The sequence below is a fragment of the Cynoglossus semilaevis genome, chromosome 8 (assembly GCF_000523025.1).
Source record: "Cynoglossus semilaevis isolate Cse_v1.0 chromosome 8, Cse_v1.0, whole genome shotgun sequence".
NCBI lineage: Eukaryota > Metazoa > Chordata > Actinopteri > Pleuronectiformes > Cynoglossidae > Cynoglossus > Cynoglossus semilaevis.
The window spans coordinates 5,219,590-5,240,225 of NC_024314.1; the positions used below are offsets into that span (position 1 = coordinate 5,219,590).

At 41.2% G+C, this 20,636-nt stretch overlaps 6 protein-coding genes across 11 annotated transcripts in view; 2 read left to right on the forward strand and 4 right to left on the reverse strand.

Annotated features, from left to right (window-relative positions):
• Positions 1-6: 6 nt before the first annotated feature.
• On the reverse strand, positions 7-5,704 carry anks3 (ankyrin repeat and sterile alpha motif domain containing 3). 3 transcript variants are annotated; one of them, XM_025057733.1, is made up of 16 exons: positions 5,599-5,704; positions 5,090-5,273; positions 4,606-4,804; positions 4,356-4,477; positions 4,183-4,264; positions 3,993-4,110; positions 3,758-3,907; positions 3,514-3,636; positions 3,304-3,419; positions 3,053-3,217; positions 2,825-2,949; positions 1,976-2,117; positions 1,570-1,843; positions 1,406-1,477; positions 551-642; positions 7-460 (listed from the first exon to the last, which is right to left on the reverse strand). In XM_025057733.1, the coding sequence occupies exons 2-15, from the start codon at positions 5,254-5,256 to the stop codon at positions 560-562; spliced, it is 1,938 nt and encodes a 645-aa protein (XP_024913501.1). In that variant the 5' UTR covers positions 5,257-5,273; positions 5,599-5,704; the 3' UTR covers positions 7-460; positions 551-559. The 3 variants fall into 3 exon arrangements, with proteins under 3 accessions (XP_024913501.1, XP_008312427.1, XP_008312426.1); XM_008314205.3 differs by having other exon boundaries at positions 407-463; positions 1,579-1,843; XM_008314204.3 differs by having other exon boundaries at positions 407-463.
• A 346-nt stretch (positions 5,705-6,050) lies between these two features.
• c8h8orf33 (chromosome 8 C8orf33 homolog) lies at positions 6,051-7,955 on the reverse strand. Its single transcript, XM_008314206.2, has 5 exons — positions 7,767-7,955; positions 6,996-7,429; positions 6,814-6,904; positions 6,491-6,637; positions 6,051-6,393 (listed from the first exon to the last, which is right to left on the reverse strand). The coding sequence occupies exons 1-5, from the start codon at positions 7,792-7,794 to the stop codon at positions 6,185-6,187; spliced, it is 909 nt and encodes a 302-aa protein (XP_008312428.1). The 5' UTR covers positions 7,795-7,955; the 3' UTR covers positions 6,051-6,184.
• A 287-nt stretch (positions 7,956-8,242) lies between these two features.
• Positions 8,243-10,355, forward strand: h3f3d (H3 histone, family 3D). Its single transcript, XM_008314207.2, has 4 exons — positions 8,243-8,665; positions 9,403-9,545; positions 9,659-9,812; positions 9,930-10,355. Exons 2-4 carry the CDS (start codon positions 9,418-9,420, stop codon positions 10,056-10,058), a joined length of 411 nt encoding a protein of 136 aa, XP_008312429.1. The 5' UTR covers positions 8,243-8,665; positions 9,403-9,417; the 3' UTR covers positions 10,059-10,355.
• Positions 10,356-12,576: 2,221 nt separating this feature from the next.
• Positions 12,577-20,636, forward strand: part of chlsn (cholesin) — a 10,732-nt gene continuing 2,672 nt past the window's right edge. The window contains exons 1-3 of one of the 4 annotated variants that reach the window (XM_008314213.2): positions 12,577-12,697; positions 13,759-13,902; positions 14,488-14,604. In XM_008314213.2, coding sequence (XP_008312435.1) covers positions 13,771-13,902; positions 14,488-14,604 — 249 coding nt within the window. In that variant the 5' untranslated portion in view covers positions 12,577-12,697; positions 13,759-13,770. The other 3 variants (XM_017034089.2, XM_008314212.3, XM_008314211.3) reach the window with 3 other exon arrangements.
• On the reverse strand, positions 14,607-16,182 carry LOC103381715 (G-protein coupled estrogen receptor 1-like). The gene has a single exon (XM_008314216.3). It carries the CDS (start codon positions 15,978-15,980, stop codon positions 14,910-14,912), a length of 1,071 nt encoding a protein of 356 aa, XP_008312438.3. The 5' UTR covers positions 15,981-16,182; the 3' UTR covers positions 14,607-14,909.
• Positions 17,521-20,626, reverse strand: LOC103381711 (uncharacterized). Its single transcript, XM_008314209.3, has 2 exons — positions 20,285-20,626; positions 17,521-19,214 (listed from the first exon to the last, which is right to left on the reverse strand). Exons 1-2 carry the CDS (start codon positions 20,285-20,287, stop codon positions 18,183-18,185), a joined length of 1,035 nt encoding a protein of 344 aa, XP_008312431.1. The 5' UTR covers positions 20,288-20,626; the 3' UTR covers positions 17,521-18,182.

The window sequence follows — 20,636 nt, forward strand, 5'->3', positions numbered from 1 at the left end:
AAGTGAGAACATTAAATCATCTCAGGATTTTGTTTAGAGGCTACTTCACTACTAAAAACACGTCTTTTACCTGGTGTAATAACCAAAGATTAAATCAAGAAAGAAGGAAGTACAGATGAATACTTTTTCTTGAACACAAGTACTTCACAGTGTGACATCCTCCATGATCAGCCTCCTCTCTCTCCTCCTCCGTGGATTATAACAACCTCCAGAGTCCTCCATTCTCCAGCACAGGCGTCTAACGGTCGGCTCTCCTTCCTGCCTGCTTGTCGTCATCTTGCAGCGGCTGCTCCTCTCCGTGGCCATGTCCACATGTGGCCAGCTCTGGTCCATCAGCCAAACTCAGAGGCAGCAGCAGGTTGGCTGCTTCATTCAAGTCTGGAAACTGGGCTTTTTCCTCCCATTCCATTCAGATTGTTCAGGGTGGTTACATCACCCTCCGTCAAAACATGTAGAACAACTCCTTCACAACACAGAGAAGTAATTAACTAACTATCAGCTTTATATTTTCTTACCATTATTGTGTTGTATTTGTCCAGTGAAGACTCACCTGAACAGGTTAAGGCCGTTCCCAGCTGTCTGACACTTTCTCGGGGGAACTCAGTCTTCTCAGACTCTGCAGCATTGTGTTCATTGACCCTGCTGTTATAATGAAGTGAGCATTTGAATTACATTAGAGTACAGTAGTGATGCAAAAGTTAAAATCTGGTTATTAACACAGAAGACGAAGGTCAGTGAGTACTGTTGAAAAAAGTACTTTTTTTCCTGGAACATATTACCCACAAACACTGTCTTTAATGTCAATATTTCTTCTGTCTTTCCTTTAGGGTTTTCTTTCTCAGTCTAATGACCTGTTGGAGAGGCAGTTACTGCACTTTGTGGCTCTGTGGTTCATTTAAATTTGACCATTACCAAACATGTTACAATACCACTGTGTCATCGTGATGTCAAAACCCACTGTGCTGAGACTTTTCTCAGAAACAGGTTTCAGTTAGACAGATTAAAACACAATGTGGAATGAGCAGCACAGAGCACCAAAACTCAGCACCACCTCCAGCCTCTCATGTGGCTCCAGCAAGAACCTGCATTCAACTACAGTCATGTGTCAAAAGAAGGAGGAGCAGAAGACCTTTGGGAAGTTTTGCACCTTCTTCAGCCAAACCTATGATTGGAGTGGAAGAGGTGGAGCCAATCAGAGGTACAGTATGTGACTACTCCCACACTTACAATGTTCTTCTAGGGATATGATTTGAACACAAAGATTAGTTGAAGTTTCACAGTCAAGTCTGTCCAACCTTCTTTCCCTGAGATTCTGTTTTAAAACACCACTAACAAGAACAGCACTTCTGTGACAGTCTTGAAAACTGGAACTACTCCCTTAATCACAGGCATGACATAGTCTCACCCAGTTCTTCTTCATAGGAATCCAACTCCTTCAGTAGCTCTGCAAACCTGGGGCCTGTCAGCCCATCTGCAGCTACAGAACACAGCATTACAGTTTGTTTTTTTTAACTCAGTAAATGTCAAATGTTGTTCGTTCATGAAAAACATGTAAAGTGACCATCTCACTTTTCTTACTGGTCTCATCTTTTGCTCTTTCATCCACATCGGTGTAAAAACATCCGTTGCCATCAGCAGTGAAGCTGGAGAGCAGCTCAGCACAGCAGCTCCTGGCTTTGGTCAGTGTGGAATGCATGTCCTGTGCCATTCGATGGTTCTCCACCAGCTCGGTGTGAACCCTCTTCCACGCCATCTTGTCCTCCATCAGACATCCCTCCATCACAGTACGCAGCTCCTTCTCCTGAGACACTTGACTTTGCAGGTTCTCCACCTCCTCACAGCGCTACACAGAGACACAGACCTGCTCGTAGGTTGCAGTGCTACACATGGACTGATTATCATGGAATCCTCTAGTCTATCAACATGTGGCAGCACCTTGTTGCCTTTAGGCAGGTGGACAGGGTTTTAAGTTTACCTTGTGTAGCTGTATGGCCATCTCCTGCATCTCAGCCTCCAGTTGATCAGCATAGGCCTGTTCCAGAGCATCACTGGGGGGTCGAGCACTGCTGTGCCACCTCGCAATGGCCGAGGTCATCTTACGCTTTGGTCCAAACAGTCTGAAAAACAGAAAGTCAAGAAAAAAAAGAATATATATATACATATATGTGTGTATATATATATATATATATATATATACACACACACACACACACACAAGCAAGCACAATACTTTCAGTCAAGAACTCAACATCTTTAAAATTATTTTTATCTTTGTTAATTCACAAATAGTTACATCGAGGGCGACTGGACGGAGTAGGTATCTTGAAGACATTTTACCAAGAGGCTGAAGAACAACTGAAGAAGCCTCTTGGATGAGAGGTGAAACGTCTTCAAGAAACCTACTTCGTCCAGTTGCCCTTGATGTAACTATTTTCGGATAAGTTTTTGTTTGCTGAGCTGACTGAGAACCTAAACAGACATCTTTAGTTGTTTAATCTGTGTTTTGTTGATATCTTTGTTAGTTGTTTAATCTGTGTTTTGTTGATATATTGTCTGATGTGACGGCAGTGTCAAATTGAAGACTTTTTGTTTATTACACAAAATGTGTTTCTTTTTAGCCTTAGATCAACTTCTGTGAATGAGGAGAAAACAGATCACTGTGGTTTGAGTTAATCACAGTTTATCACACACGTGTCACCTCATAACCCACAGGACTGTGTTGCCCATATAACACTGCCTTTCAGTTATTTGTTATGTTGAGTATCAATGATAGTACTCAGTATCAGCCAGCACACAAATGAAAGTACTTGTGATCAATACTCACGTGATTCCTATTTCCTTGAGATCATTTTCAGTCAGAGTCAGAAATATCCTCAGGTCGATGTCCTGCTCCTCCAGCACAGGGAGATACTTTGAGAAGCCGATTTGCTCCAAGAACTCTGCCAGATCCTACGGTGAGAGTGAGAGAGTTCAGACAATGACCCACACAGAGGTGGACAAGAAAAAAGTAGATGACCGTTCCCATCAAACTGCTGTTTTACATCACACATGCCTTTGGGCCAGTGTAGGAAGGTGGAGGAACCATATGTGAGCGTATCCCACAGTTCCCTGTTCCACTAGAGTGAGCTGCATCGTTGCTACCATGACGACCTTTGCCCTTGGAGTGATGACTCTTGTTCATTCTGCGGAAGCTGCTCTTTTTACACTGGTCTGAGTCCTATGGGGCAGAATGACGTCTGTCTGTGACCTCATCAGTGAACACTACCTGTTTTTCATAATCACCACACTCTCTGATCGCTTCACCTCGTTACTTTCCACAGAACCTTCCCAGTTGAGTGCAACCACCTGAGGTAAGCCCTCACTGCTGCTGCTGCTACTCCGCATGGTGGGCATGTTGTTGTCAAAGAATGGACTGTCATCTGCAACAGTATTTGATCATATTTGGATGTCAGTACCTGGACCTTTTACAAAGTCTTAAATCAGGTCAAGATGTTGAATCTCATTTGCTTTCACCTCTGCTGCTGTTGCTCTGGCCGTCCAGTTCATTTATTGGCGATGTCACATCACGGTAGCAGAGGCCTTCGTTCTGTTCACCATCTCGGAATGTTATGAAACCAGGCGGCACCACAGCAGGTTCTGTAAGAAGAGTGATGTTAATTGCTGTCTCATCCGTCATCATCATCATCATTTATGAAAACTGTACCTAATGTACTTCTAAGACGCTAACTAGCTGGAAATATGTAGCACGTGACACTACCACAGACTTTGCCGGTGCCTCCTACTCGAAACTTGGCGATTGCCTGGGGACCATCGTGGATGCTGATGCCTTTCGTTCGGTTTCGACTCGGCCGTATTCTTGGAGGGGCGCTGTCAGAGTCCTCAGAGGAGCTCAGGTCTTCAAAATGTCCTGCAAGAATGGATCCAAAAAGAAACCAAAAGTTATGACTTCGGACTAGTGCCGAATAGAGACATTAAGCTGAGAAGACCAGTACCTGGTTTCAACCTTGGGGCACGTGAGTCAATAAGGCCCACGATCTTGGTGTAGCCGTACATCATCGCAAGAGCTCGAGCTGTTTCTCCTTTAGCGTTACGTTCGTCTGCTCTGACCTTCTGGTAAAGCATAAAACCCAATGATAGTACAAAACGTGCTGAGCTAAACAAAAGACATTCAACAACACTTACTTGATCCAGGAAATACTGCACTATGATTTCATGTCCAGAGGCAGAAGCTTCCATCAATGGAGTAAAACCAGACCCTGGTTCCCTGTGAATGAGACAGAGGTTTGTAAAACACAGTATTTCACAAACTATATTTAACAATGTGAAGTAGTGTTTTAACAACTGAAACCACTCACTTGACATTAGCATCAGCGTTGTTGTCCAGCAGGAACTTGACCATCTGCTGGTGACCTGTGCTTGTGCAGTGGAACAGAGCAGTCCACCCTCGAGAGTCTTTGAGCTCCAACTCAGCACCGTGCTAATAGTCAAAAGTTGAAAAAGGTTTTTTTAACCCACAGCCTGCTCCTGCCAAGTCCTACTCACTACTTGAATTCCATTCTGTTCTATAGTGCCTGTAAACAGTGAATCCTCAGGACCGCTGCGTACCTGAAGTAGGAAGTATGCAATGCTTTCGTTGCCACAGCTTGCAGCCAGCATCAGCGGTGTCAGACCTTTGGAAGTGGTGGCATTGACATTCACACCTGCCTCCAGCAGCAGATTTGCGATGTTGTCGTGCCCGATGTACGAGGCGTACATCAGTGGGGTCCATCCTCCAACATTCTTACCATCCAGATTCACCTCATGTCTTTAAAAACAGACCATAAATAGACCAGTCGGATAAGTACTGTGTCATAACACCAAATGATAAACCTGCAAGGATGGAAGTCTGATAGAAACTGATTTTTCCTAAAGACATTTTGTTAATAATCTTATCGTATGTCATCTTTGCAGCTTTTATCATCTATTCTCTATGAACGAGTATGCAGATCTTCTTTCACTCTATTTCTAAACAGTATATAAGAAAAGTGAATATTATAATATTGTCTATTGTAGTTTTTTTTTTTTTGTTTGTTTGTTTTAGAAAACCCACCTCCTAATGCACCCTGCCACCACGTCGTACTGGCCGATGGAGCAGGCAGTGTGAAGATCCAGAGGAACATCCAGTTCCTCTGGTCGGACCAGGGATTCTCCGAGCCACATGGACAGACTGACACCCAGCTGCTCGGACTCACTGGCCTCATCACTCAGCTCAGACATGTTACTGCTTTTATCACCTGGAAACACAATGGAATCTGGGACTGCACCGCCGTGACAATGTATATCATACCAGAAATGCATTCACAGGTTTTCTAAACTTCATAGAGAAAGGGTCACTCAGTACACTGATGCTGGTTAATAACAGCTTCCGGTGTTGGAGCTAGCGGTACCTATTACATTCAATGCTTTAACCGATGTCCAACTTTCCCTTTTTAGTCTTGTTTAACACTGCCTTCGCGAAAGGTAAAGCAAGATAAAAATGCTTTCTAATTTTTCTTCTATATATTTTAAAACAATAACAAAAAACACATTGATTGACAAAAGACAATTGTTCAAACTTACAGTCGAAAGACAGTCTTGTTTTTTCAGCGGCTCCAACTTTTTTTGTTTTGGGTGTCACAGTCAAAAGTCCCCGTGTGGAAACTACCACACCCCGCTTTCTCGCTGGGCTGTACAGCTTTAATCTTATTCTCGCAGTCTGCATGTCTTTGATTTTATTATTAAAACCTTGCGCAATGGCGTGCATCCGTTTTTGACCTTATCTTTACATTTTAAAAGTATAAAACAAACTAAGCGTGTTAAACAAACTAAAGAAAAACAGGTTTACTGAGCAGAAACTTCTTGCAGTTATATAATCCATTACTTTTAGGATAATATGCACGATAATTTTAATTATTTGCGCTGTCAATAATAAGCAAAAAGGAACAATTGATATTTTTCTCATCAAAATAAAGTATTAAAAACTAATGTCTTATATACATTATATAATGAATGAATAATGAAAAACAAGTGAACAGTGATACAAGAATATTTATTCAGAAAACCTCCAAGCGGCATCAGTTTATATAAAGTCCCTTCTCTGATCAGTTTTGCCTGCAATTAACAGTGTGTAAAATGTCTGCAACTGAAGGGATAAAACCAAAGAAAGTCACAGAAAGTTGAAGCGAAACTCCTCCTTGGATGGAGTAAAACTGAGAGTTGGTGTCTCCTCTAGAGTCGGTGTGATCTGTTGTGCAACCTTAGCTTGCTCTGAGTTTCCCTCTGTGTTTAAAGTTTGGACTTTGGCTGTGGCCTTCCGATGGAAGACGGGCTTCTTTGAAACATCCGAGACAACTTTGACCCGTGCTGATGCAATTTCTGTAAGGACCAGGGAAAAGTCATTCTGATTGAAAGTGCAGCCTTTCAACATAAACTTTTATTATAAAATTTCTCCACCACAAAAATCAAGACTAACCACTCTGAATTAGCCTAAACTGTTTGTTTTTCTCCTCGTCCATTTTCTTCCGGTACTCCCCAGCCATGGCCCTCATCACCTGTCGCTTCTTGACCAGAGGAGCTTTAGAGCTATGTAGAGTTTTGAGGGCACGTGAGGCCTCCTCCTCTGCAGAAGGAGCTCATCAAAGTTAGACACTTCAATGTAACAATGAAACCCAAATCTAATTCTGAACTGGTATGCAGAAAAAAATAATGTAACATTTAACTGAAGCTTGTAAAGGAGTTTTTCTATTCTGCCCTTTTCAAATGAAATGATACAGTTAAAGTTGAAATCAGACTCACTCTGTTTTTGTGTGGCCTTTTGGGATCTCAGCCCCAGCTCCAGCTGCTCTATGCACCAGTCCAGCTGTCTTTTAAACTGCTCTTCTTCACTCTGAAACACACTCAGAGATTCCAATATCAGTCTGTGTGATTCAGGAGACAAATGACTAGATTACAAATAACCACATTATTATAATACTGACCAGCTCAGGGTCGGCACCTCTTTGACCACCCCCCTCTGGATCCTCTGTTGCCCGTGTATCTTGTACAACCTGTTTTGATTTCTTCTTCTTCTTTGATTTGGACAGCACTAGTGGCTCAGGTGGAGACGTAACCCCTACCTTTGAAGATGTTTGTTCCACTTTCTCTTCCATTGAAGTGCCTAAAGTCTCTGCTGTTTCCATCACTTCAACAGGTGCAGCAGCAGGAGGAATTTGAAAGTTAAAGACAAAAGCAGTGCCTGCTTCAGTAACAGATGTCTGGCTTTGTGTGTGTGGTGCAGTCCTGTCAGGCACCGGACGTGTCGTCTCCTGAAGAGTTGGAGAGTTGTCAGGGATGAAGCTGAATCTGAAGCTATTGTCACTACGAGTCCAGAGCCTCTGATCAGCAGCAGACTTGTCTGTCTTTGGGTCAATATCTGTGTAACAGGCAGAACCAACTCAGAATATTTAGATAAGGATGAGCTGAGAGGCAGCAGCAGTCCTGGATGGAATTACTCCAGGTAAGGATGGTTGCAGCTTTCAGTATGGTAGATGACGAAGTAGACTAAAATCCATGAATGCCTTTAAACACCTTCCACTAAAAACATGTGCAAGTCAAAGAGTAAGTCAGAGAGCAGTTACTGAGTAAAATGTTTTTTCTTCATATTTAAAACAATATAAATTATACAGTATACATAATCAACAGGGAGTTACGTTGAACCTGAGCTATTATGAGCTACTTATATCGTGTCGTGAGGTTGGAATCTAATGTACCTATAAACAACAGGTTTTGTTCAGCCATGTTGGTCTGTCGCAGCTTCTGTTCTGTTACGGCACCTTTGTTTAACTGAACTATTCAGCTCGTAAAAGAAAGCTGTGTTTAAACAAAATCACTACTCTTTCCTACGTATCCATGTTGTTTGGAACTGCTTACCTCCGGTGTCATGAAAGAAAGGGTCCGTATTCTCTTATTTCCCGAAAATAATCGTTCCGCTACTCGCCAGATGAGGTTTCCTAATAAGTTCAGGTACTAGTACATTTCTAAACATCCTTCGGTGTTTATTCTGATAATAATAATATTTGTGAAATGTTTAAATATACTACCTCAGCCGAACTTGCTCATATTAAACATTGATGCTCCACTTCATTGTTAAAAAAATTTAAAATAAACTTTCTTTTCATCTCACAATCATTGGCCTTTTTTTTACAAATAGATATCCCGTAATTTTTGCATTATTAATTTCTGGGGGGAAGTGGGCTGCTGTTTGTGCAGTTCCATAGTTTCAGTTTTATGCTCAGTCAGGATGCTCCTTGAACACAATAATGTGACATTTTAAAGGTGGAAGGTAGTTTTTATGTGCAGCGTGTAAGTGAAAGTGTTGTGTTGTCTGTAGCAAGTTGAATGTTCTTTTTGTTTTAATGAAAAAAAAAGTGCGTCTCCTATTATGCTCTCTTTCAAATGCAGAAGTTGTAGCCATCGTCTTACTCTCCACTAATCAGTGTAAGTCTCAATTCTCTCCATAAACCAATGAGAGATTCTGAAAACCTTGACGTCAGAGAGTGTTCTCTTGGTTTATAAATACCGACTCCTACCCACCCACTTGGTAACAACAGTCAGTCGACAGCCGGAGAAGGAACGCTTTTTTTCGCCCCACGGAGCACAACAATAAAAGGTAACGTGAGATCAAGCGTCTTCTTATCTTTGAATGTACTTTTACATTTAACAGCATTCAACGATATAACTACTTTTTGTTGAATATCACAGTAACGTAAACAAAATAAGGCTAAGTTTGGTTTCAATTGTCAATCAGTTGACAACAAGGAAGCGCGCGCCATTGCCACTCGGCTAACAGTTAGCTAAATTTTTAGCTTTTTGATCAAACTGTTTAACAAGAGAAGAACGAATTGTAATCAAACCAGACGTAAATATATTTTTCAAATGTAAAAATGTTATTTGCTCCACGTGTGCAGGCACCGGCACTATGTTTAAAATTTACGGTTAACGTATGTGAAAAACGCTGGCGCCATTTTGCCTCCGTTGGTGTTATATTTGCTGCTCAGTAAACGACAGAGAAGAAACGTGTATGTGTCTTGTGGCTTAATGGTGGCGGGTCGACATTAATGTCTTTTCTCCCTCTTTTTTTCCAAACTCCGATTGTACTCGTCGGCTTTGACTGACAGTGCCAAATGAGAAACTACTAGTATTCTTCTGACCGTGGCTGATTGTTGTTTTTATATAATCACTTATCGCTCGAATTTTTTTTTTTTATCCCCATATCCATTGAGTGTGTCATTGGGTTTAGGTGACATATTTCCCACATTTGGTGACATAGTGCCAGTATAAAATTTGTGAAATGTACAAACTTTTGGTATTTTAGTTAACATTTTCAAAACAATGTCCTTTTTTTAGACCTGCAGGTAAAGTATGGCTCGTACCAAGCAGACTGCTCGTAAATCCACTGGAGGAAAGGCGCCTAGGAAGCAGCTGGCTACAAAGGCTGCCAGGAAAAGCGCGCCCTCTACTGGTGGAGTGAAGAAGCCTCACAGATACAGGTACACATGTTCACCAATTAGGTTTAATGGGTGGATGCAGGCATTGACGTTTTATTGGATTATTTCCAGGTTTAGTAAGTAAAAAGTTAAGCATTATGTTTTGCATTGGCCAGGCCTGGAACTGTTGCTCTGCGTGAGATTCGTCGGTACCAGAAGTCTACCGAACTGCTCATCAGGAAGCTGCCATTCCAGCGTCTGGTCAGGGAGATTGCTCAGGATTTCAAGACCGACCTGCGTTTTCAGAGTGCAGCCATTGGAGCTCTCCAGGTAAGATGACTCAAACTGTATTGTATATTTTCAATAAACGGCTAACCTCAAATGGGACAATGTAATATAAAGCAAGATCATTCTAAATGTCTAATTTTTTTTTCTGTGTTAATGCAGGAAGCCAGTGAGGCATACTTGGTTGGACTCTTTGAGGACACCAACCTGTGCGCTATTCACGCAAAGAGGGTCACCATCATGCCGAAGGATATTCAACTGGCCAGGCGAATCAGAGGAGAGCGTGCATAATTGATTTGATCATGTCTTTTTAGTGTGGGGTGGGTTCTTGGTGGGAGGGTCTGACTGGGGGTTGTTTTGTAAATCTTGATCTGCATGTGTGTACTGTCATTTGTAGTACCTGCCTTTTTTTGTACTTGTTGAATCTTTCTCCCTGCTGTCTTTCTTTAGCATAGAGCTTCACATCTGTACAAACATATTCCACTGCCTTTCTCAGGTTTGCATATTTTAGAAATCTGTACATCTAATCCTGTGTGTGCATGTCATAGGATTTCTTTTGCTGTAAATAAACTTTCCGCTACCTCAGAATATCATGTTTCTGATTACACCCCTTAAAAAAAACTTTCAATTTATAACAGTGATTTGTAATTGTAAAACATGGATTCTTTCAGTGGTCAGTTTTGTGAATATCAATTCAACAGAGTTTAATTGATTTAACCACTCAACAGAAATTCAATGTGTAAATAAAAGAAAAAGCCATAGGTTGCTTTTGCGTAACCTGGAATACATTAGTAACAAAGGAAAGTATTTTGTACATTGTACAAAGTCATCAATACTAGCTTGACTTGTTGTCTTGTTCCACCTCCTTGGTCAATGTAGGAAAATGCTCATGCAATGGTGTCATGAGCTGAGCATCGGTGTCTGTCTCCCTCCTGAAGGCACACCACAACAGAGTGACTACGAATAAGAGGCTTAAGGGGACAACTTTCCACAAGGGACGCTTATAGTGCGTTCCAATGGAGCGGTCCACTTTCCAGTTCCGGTGACTGGCTTTGCTCGTAGAGAACTTGATAGGTTCATTATTCTCTTCATCATTGGTCGCCCGCTTGGATCTAGCAGCAGAACTGGAGCTCAGGGCAAGAGATTTCAGATGGTTTAGCCTGCAAAAGGAAAGGACGTTTGTTATTAAAATACTAATCTAATCAATTTGACCTAGGGCCTGGCTAAGATTTGGATCAACTTGGAGCGTTTTCTTGAGTCAAAAATAGTCCCACACTGGTAAAGCAAATTGATGCAAAGATCAGATTGAACAAACAATGAATAATACATATAAGATTTTAGAAGAAGCACTAAATGTTTGTCCAATTTAAAAAAACTGAATGACATACAATTTCGTTTCGGGGATGAAACTGTTTGGTGCTAGCTTCTTTGTCATCATAACGATATTTAAACAACGATTCGTTCTAAAATTGCCCTGATAATGACACCTTAATTGCATATAAGAAGAAATACCGCTTAATACAAACTGTATAAAGTGGTGAAAATGTTTCTAGGCTAAAAACACAATCACCAATATCTGTGTTTCTGTTAAATAGCTCGCATCATAATTTAACACATACCTCAGGGTTGAGTTCTGAATCAAAATCTTGCGACTCGGACATTCTCGTGTCGCACCGAAAAAAGTTCGTCTCACCGCTGTAAACATTTCAGCCAAATAATCATCTTACTAAACACAAGTAGTATATTACCGAAACCAAACAGACATCGTTACCAAACGTTCTTGGTTAGGTCATGACACACGAGATGTGCAACTCTTAAATCCATCCGGTACTGCCGACGAAGGCAGTCGTATAACGTTCCGCATAATTGTTGCTTGAGTTCGTTTTTGGTGAAAGTTATACAGATGGATCCCTTTTTTCATGTTTTGACAACCTTTTGAGTATTTTGAATATGGTATTTGAATAGAAACAATGACTTAGAAAAAGTATAAGTATAAAAAACTTCGAAATGTCCCATTTTACAAAATGTAATTATTTTTCACACTTCGTTGGTGACTGTAGTAGTCCTTGATCAAGTGGCAAGAGCGCTAGTCTTCTAAGTTAAGAACCGCAGTTTTAAATCGTGTAAATTGCTGAAAATTGACTTAAAAAGCTGTTTTTATTATTTTACATTTCATTAATGCACAATGTCGCCGTCTGCTGGCCAAATCAAGCACAACTGACGGCGTTTGACAATCGCCACGATAGATATAAACGCAGCGTTCACCCTGTGCAGTAATCTAATTAGGTGCTTTACACACCCGAAGGTTAAACAGTAGCAAAAAAAAAAAGAGTGAGGTATTACCTGTTTTTCAATCGGTATTATCATTAGTTACCATTATTTTATTTTTTATTTTTGGTTTTCTTTTATCAAAATCTTATTCATGTTCCACATGGGCAATTAAACGTAGGGACACCTTTTACGGTGAAATCTTTTCAGGAAATGCGGTCGGTTGTTCGGTTAAGCTCCGCCAACAACAAGTTCCGGCCAACAGAGTTATCTGCGCGTCACACCCACACGTCACACTCTTCAACGTTTTGGACGGGAACTAGTGAGTGCAGTTGCTCATTTCAGCCGATGGAGGGCGAATCGCTTGTCTGTCCTCTACTGTCCTCTAAATGAAACTGCAACTTAATAAGTTCCCGCCCTGTATTTGGCCGGACCTCGCTGTTGGCGGAGCTAAACCGGAATACCGAATGCATTTCCCAAAAAGATTTCATCATAAAATGTGTCCCTACGCTAAATGAACAAAATAGATATTGTTCGATAGAAGGAAAACGAATTTAAAAATTGTAAATAATGACGAACAACGATAACACTGATTCAGAATTAGTGTACGTCTCAACCTTTGATAATTTCGCTACTGTTTAATGTCCGTGCATCTGAAGCGGGTAAGTCCATTACTGCGCAACCTGAACACATGTCACATTATTAAATATTTGAAGATTAGTGCTGTGGGTGCTGCTTAGCAGAAGGCGACCTCGTGCAGACAACCTTCCCCCCAAACTACCCTAGAGTAACATGAATTAAATAGAATTATTTTTTTATAGAATAAATGTGATTTAAAAATCTAAATAGTTATTAATAATTATGATACTGATTGAAAGAAAGGTAATACCTCGACCTTTAATGATTGTGACCAAGCTGTCACCAATAACACTATGCAATGGCAATTATAATCTTAGCAGATACATTACATTACATTTAGCCGACGCTTTTATCCAAAGAGTCAGTCACACACACACACACATTATTCCTATAGTTTTATTCATATTTATGTATTTATTTATACTATGTATGTATAATATTATTATTATTTTGGTGATGTTTTAATACAAAATATTATATCTGGACAGTAACATATTGTAAATGTTCAGGCAAAGAAAGCTTGTTTATTGCAATGTTTGAAATGAGCTACACGGGCGTTTTTATTTCGTAAAAGTTGCTCTCAGAGGAAGAATGTTGTGGACGTTACTCATAATGTATCCTCAAATGCCACGGTTCCATTAACGCCAATGGTCTTTAAACGCCTCAAAGCTATTGGCCAACTACAGAAACGACGAATCAGATCCGACCAATCACTAGGCTCCGGAATTGACATTACTTCCGGTCTGCGTTCCCATGCTTGTTTGGTGGTTCAGCACGTTTTCTAGTGAGCTCTTTACGTTTTATTTAACAAGAGAACCATATGTTAGACATTGGATCAGACATATTTCAGGTCAGATATATTTTTCTATTTACTAATTACGTTTGTACTTGAAGTACAACGTTACACCCGTTGTAGATAATTGTTGTTATAAGGATCGTCTGGAAAGATTTATAACAAAAATAGAACATTTAGAAGACCTTCTTGACCACATATGTAGGTTGATCATTTTACAGAATCATTGTGTATATATATAAGTATCCCTAAAGGCATGCCTGTTGTTTTTTGTTTGCTTTTTTGACGCAGTAAACCAAGACCATGGCCAAAAAGAAAACAGGACATTCAGAATCAAATCCGCCGAAAAGGAAAAAGTTGTCTTCAGATACTTATGTGGTTCATACAGACAATATGACGAACACTGAAGTGAAAAAGAAAAAGAAGAAAATAGAGGTGAGTGAGGTCCCCTGGCCTACTGAGCAGGGATTTTAAAGGGGTTTTATTGCTACTCAGGGCCATGTGGTTTAATATAATAAGACCCGAAATGACACAATGAGCTTATTAATTAAAATATCCCATTTGATGTAATCCTAGTATAAATATCAACTATTTCTTGACAAAATTAATGACTGACAATAATTATTAATAAATAATAAATTCTACGTGTATCTGTCATTCAAAGACTTAAGATACAATAGTTGTGTTAATATTTCTAAATGTAGTATTTTTAAAAAAAATAAAAAATTTTAAATACATCACATAGAAAAACTTAACAAATCACAGTGGAAAATTTTTTAAAAAATTAAAAATTTTAAATACATCACAGAAAAACTTAACAAATCACAGTGGAAAAGTGTTCCCTCCATTTACAGTCACATGTATTTTCAATACATTTGTCAATACATTTAAATTAGCTCCAAAATGTTGAAAGACAAGAAAAATATATCCGGAACTTAAACTTTGACTTAATATTTTCCTTCTTGTTTCTCAGTAAGAAGACAACATGACCAAATAAAATAAATGTTTTTTTCCCCCCAGGATGCTTCTGTGCAGATTCCTGATGTAGAATTCACAGAAAATGATCCCAAACCACAAAAGAACAAGAAAAACAAAAAGAAAGGTGTGAAAGAGGTACCACAGCCAATGGACACACAGGTACAAAAAACATAATTTTATTTATTTATTAATTTTACAGTTTTATCCAAACAATTTTAAAATGTGATTCTTTGTGCAAAGAAGAGCTTCATGTCAAAGATCTGTGCATATGGGAAAAAATAGGTTTTAGGTCTTCAACAAATTCATAGCTTTTTGCATTGCATCTGTTTTTTGACATTAGGAAGAGTTTTGCCTATTCTCTGACCTGACCTTTAACCTCGTCAATACACAAATTTCACTTTTACTTCCTGTGACTTTGTCGTCCAGCTGTTTTTATTGAAGGTGAGCTGTCATGGGAGAAAGTTTTAGATTAAATCTATAGATTCGCAGGACTTGTTGTGTTCTGCGCAGCTGCAGTTGCCAGTATGTGGCACATTGATGGACTTTCCAGTAGGTGACCTCTGCAGTTTGGTCCATTTGCTCCTCTGGTGGAGAAAAACCTTCAGTTTCTCCTGAAATGTCTCTCCAAGGAAGCTGTAGATGAGGGGGTTGAGGCAGCTGTTAGAGAAGGCCGCCAGTCTGACTGTGTGGCCTGTCAGGGGATAGTCCTGCCACAGAGTGTCTCCGTCCCTGTCCCCTCTCAGTAGGTGGACACTTATGAAGGCATTCTCTGGAAGCCAGCAGAGAAAAAACACTACAACAGCCGCTGAGATCATCTTCAGAGCCTTCTGCCTGCGAGGTCTCCTCTCCCGTCCCTCTTGTTCCCTCTGACTGCGTCGGAGAACCTGAGCTATTCTCCAGTAGCAGACCCCCAGGACACAGAAGGGCAGCAGAAAACCCAGCATCACCTCCAGCCACTGAATCTGTGTTACGTTGGCAAAGCAGAAGGTGAGCTCCCCGGGGTGCTGAGCTTGAGTTACCATGAAAGGCAGCAGGGTAAGCAAAGACGAGGACACCCAGATGAGGCAGCAGCTGATGCACGCATCCCGCCGACCTCGTCCCATGTGACCGGTCAGCGCCACAAAGCGGTCAAAGCTCATCCACGTCAGAAAGAAGACGCTGCTGTACATGTTGGCCTGCTGGAAGAGGTTCATGAAGGTGCAGAGCCCAGCCTTGTCGTAGTAGCCTTGCTTCAGGTTGAAGACCTCAATCAGAGAGTCGGCTACCAGCATGAGATCGGCCACAGCGAGGTTGACGAAGTAGAGATCCGGGGCCTTGAGGCGCCCTTTGTAGTCCAGGTTTACGACCAGGATGAGGATGTTACCGATGAAGCCCACAGGAAATAGGAAGATGGTGTAGAGCACGGAGAGGACCAGGCTGATGACGTAGGCCTGATGGTCCTCTAATGATGATGTTTCTAGAGAATCAGACACCACGGCCTGCGTGAAGTTGTTGTCAGTGGTGACTCTGTAGCCAACGTACATTTTCATGTCCATATTACACTCAGTGTTCAGCTGCTTCAAACCATCACATCTCCATAGTTGGTGGTTGTCTGAGGGTTCCCAGCCTTAGTGGAGTCTGTGCTGCCATGAGGTTTGCCTTTGATTCTCAAAGACGAGCTGAGCAGTTGTTTACATGAGGGAGAGGGGAGAAGACTTCAGTAACTCTGGTCGACTTCTGATCACAGTCAACTATTATATTTACGAAGGTTCAGTAACTCTGGTCGACGTCTGATCACAGTCAACTATTATATTTACATCAGTTGTTATTGCTATACAACCAGGGTCGATCTTTCCTGCGTTTCTGTTCTGGTTTGTTACTTCCTTAGGTTTATTTTTGCTTCTTTGGCTGCAGACCAGGTTACCTTTGTTGAACAATAACACATTTACATTTCTGTCAACGTTTGCTCATTTGTGGGTTGGAAATATCTGCATTTAAGCAACAATTATTCTACCAAGAAACACCTTTTTCTACTTGTGTTTTCTAAAGACAAAGGTCAGAAGACGAGCAGAGATATTTCACTATTGACCGTATTCCTTGAGTAAATGATTGAAAATTCACTGCATGTTAATGACACAGTAAAAACTTCCTTCTGCTAATGTTGGTAAATGTAAATATGTTTTTGTCTTACCACGGCACCGTTTGCTGTCAATAAAAACGTCTGTGTCCTTCTGCTTCGTCTCCCTGTGGCCACAGTCGCAGTGTGATGATGAGACGCACAGACGCTCCTCTGGTTAAGACATATTTACACAAAACAATCTGAAGGACAAACTGTGGAGACTCTCTGTCGATGTTCCTAGAAACTCTTGACCTTTTTTGTCTTTTAGCAGATGTTTATCTGGAGATATTTCAACAGGTTGTTGCAGATATAGAGAATTATTTAATTATTTACCCTGATGTGAATCAGGTCTGACATTTCACACAAACACGGCTCTGTTCATTTTCCTGCTGGTTTCGCCCCGTTCAGTCCTGGTACTGATGTCATATACATAATGCAGGTCAGTCATTCCTGGAACTGAAGTCTCCATGACTTAGGAAGGAATCAAAGACCTTCACAGACTTACACTGTTTGGATTTTTTTTTATTTGGTGAATATTGGCAGCTGAGACAGCAGGAGATTTTTCCAAGACGGTGTGTTTCCAAGGTGGCACTCAGGCCGCTTTTTTTTTCTTCTTTTTTTTTAATTCCAGGGGCAAATAAAGTGAGAGTGTTTCTAAGGCAGGTTGCTACTGATCATTTGCAGATGTTGTCAGAGTTCAATGGTCAGAGCCCTTTGGAACCTTAATTAGTCTGGATTAGGAAATGGAGAGGAGTCAGCAGCCAACAGGGAGGTCAGGGGTTTGATTCCCACACTCAAAGGAAATTTCCTTCCTTATAGTAAAACCTAAAATGCCGCCATTGTTGTGTTTAATACCAAAACAAACTCAACCAGACTGCAGGCGTCAAGTGTGTTTTTATGTTAAACACCTCCAGGAGATGAAAATAATTTAAACATTAAAGAACTATTTCCCAGCAAAACAGTTAAACAACATTGTATGATGTTTAGCAAAATGTTTATTTATTAAAATATTATCGTACAAAATAAATGATAACTTTTGGCAACTTCAGACACAAAGCATGTAACTAGATTTTCTTTTACATTAACTCATAAAGAAATACAAACAGAACAGGTCAGTGAGAACAGAGACAGTTAGTGACCAAACGTCTCCGCCATCAGGATTTCACATGGAGATCCTTCCCCTCAGAAAACCTAATTGTTTTTGTGGGACAGGGGGTTGAGCATTCCAAGACTACCGTAAGTCCAACTAAGTCAGACTAAGATCTGACATAATTAACTTTGTTTTTTCTTGAGGGTCTGATATAAATCATTGTTTCTTTTAATTTTAAATTCCTGAGCTCAATCCCAGATTTTTTTTAAGGTGTTTTGTCCTATTTAACAAAAAAGTCAGATATTTCAACTCAATGCCATTCTGCATTGTGTCCTAAACAATGTGACACAAAACATAAATAATGTGTTTAATGTTATTATTCTCTGAAACATATCAGAGTTTGTGAAGTCAGAGTCTTTTGGACTCTGGCTGAATCTAATCTGAGCCAAAGTTTTTTTTTTTTTAACCTCAGGTTTACAAAGTTTTTCCTTTCGTTGTACTGGAAGAGTTTTGTTCTGACGACAGCAGAGTTGTTTTTTTTTTCTTCCTCTATGACTCGATGTCCTGCAGTGTGTCTGTGATCTCGATATGTGGAGCGATGATGTTTCTGTTGGGTTGCGCTCGCCCTGGGCTTCGACAACAGTCCTTCAGCTGCCGGAAAATCCCCTGGAGACTCTCTCGACATGGTCTGTGCATGACCAGCACCAGCAGCAAGGTGGCGCTGCTCCCTGAGAACATCACAAACTCAGCCACGCTCATAAACGCCAGCTCATAGACACTCAGCTTTGCCTCTGTGTGGCGCTGTGCTGCTCTTAGCAGAGTCACCACATAAAGGAGCAGACAAAAGAACATGACTATAGTCACTGTCAGGAACATGGGACCTTCCTCCGAGCCCGAGAGGAATCTTCCTTTAGATTTCCACTGCCGGACACAGCCGCTGAAGAGAAGACCTAACTGGAGAATGTAGGGGATCAAAAAGCTGAGGCCCAACTTTGCTGCTGCATACGAAACACCGGCCTGGACTGGATCCATGGAGCACCTGTCGATCTCTGCCAGACCGTCACTCGGTCCACGGATCCCAGCCAGGATCAAAGAAATCAGCACAGAAGCTAGGATCACTAGACCTGCACAGACCCAAGGCTTCCTCAAGAGGGCGTTGGATGGAGGATCCAGGGTCAGAACATATGCCATGAGCACTAATACAAACAGGCCGCACAGAGAGGCCGCGTTGATGAAGAAGGAAAGTGTTGCACAGCTCAGGGCTGTGGTGTGCAGGTGATGAGGTCTGTAGGCCACAGCGTGGAGAGAGAGGAGCAGGAGGAGCAGCTGGAAGCAGCAGAAGGACCAGAGCAGGCAGTGGAGCCAGGCCAGCCGTCTGTGGGCTCTGTAGGTCTGGATGAAGTTGTAGATTACGAAGCAGCCTGCCAGGAATCCAAGTCCTGCAAAGAAACTGTAGCTGTAGTTGGCTCTGGACATGATGTCATTGGCGGTGATTTGGTCCCATAGCGAGGCGTTGGAGTCTCGGGTGCCCTTAAAGGTGGTGGTGGTGGTGTCTGTAATTGTGGAGTTTTCTCCTTCAGTCTGAAAGGGAAAGGATAAAAAACAGTGACATTAGGTGTCCTAACTGAGATTATGATTTGGCCCCAGACCTGTGGTCCAGCTCAGCCTCAGTGGTTCTCCCTACATCTGTTGAAGAGAAACCCAGCTGAATGTCAACACACGTGTTTCACAGCGGTGTAAAATACTGTACATCTCTACGTGTGTTTTTACTTTGACTTCTTTCAGTCCAGGTCACAGTCAAACAATTTCCTTCATCTAATCCAGGAATTGACTTCTCTTAACGTTGCTTATTTACACACATAAAACCTCGTGAAGCTGCAAGTCCTTTGTACATAAATATAAAATTACTTCAGAAATAGTTGCCAACTACTCCAATACCACTTCATATCTCTGGACAGTCTCCATCTCCTCAGGTTGTCAATCATCTGAACTGATCAGTAAAGATTTTTAAACCACATTAAATATTTCTCCTCAGTAAGTTCAGTTTGGTGTTTGTCCTGAACCAGGGGTCTCAAACCCTGGCTTGAGGACCACTTCCAACCCACAAAAAAGCAACAAATGTTAATAAAAAATGTTTTGGCTTTGAGGTAATTCTTTTATATGTATTTATTTTTCTATTATTAAAATGATTTAGTTGGTCATTTAAAAATACAACATTTACAATGGAAAACATCTACTTCGTCTGTCATCTACCATCTGATACTGTAACATATAACTTCAGATGATGCAAAAACACAGATTAACCAGCACTGGACACAGTCTTGAATGTAATGGTCATAAAGCAGCTAACAGTGACATTTCAGCAGCTTCCTTGTTTTTGGATTGGTTAGAAAAGTCACTTCTCAGCTGCTGCTGCTCAGTGTTTACATGATTGAATTGGAAAACACTGTTTCAACACGCACTTTATTCGCTTCCTGAATTCACTTTTTCAGTTCATGAGGAATGTTCAACCCAAATGTGTGACTCCTGTCATACCGACACTGAGATCAACATCTCCTTCTGCTGTCTGCCCCTGTTGCTGATCTGCTGTTCTTCAAGGGAACGTCTGTCTGTCTGTCTGTCTGCTGAGATAGAAAAAAGTTTCCACGTACCATTTTTGCTGCCGTCCCCCTCTCGCCTCCTGTTTTGAATTCTCCAGCCAGATGCTGCAGAGTCGATCTGAGGGCTGTTGAAAAGTGATGCTGGCTGCGTGCACGCAGCCGCTCACTCTGAAGGGCTTTTATATGTGTTCCTGTGGGCTGGAACCCACCAGCATATTTTCAAAATGACTGCGTGGCCATGTGACCAAAACCTTTTCCTCCCCTCCCTCTTCTGTTTTTTCATCACTCTGCTGAGTGAGGCTGTTAAATCAGACTCTCTCTGTGTGTGAGTGTGTGTGTGTGTGTGTGTGTGTGAGAGAGAGACAAAAGAGATGCGGCGAGTGGGATGGTTGGGGGGAAGGTA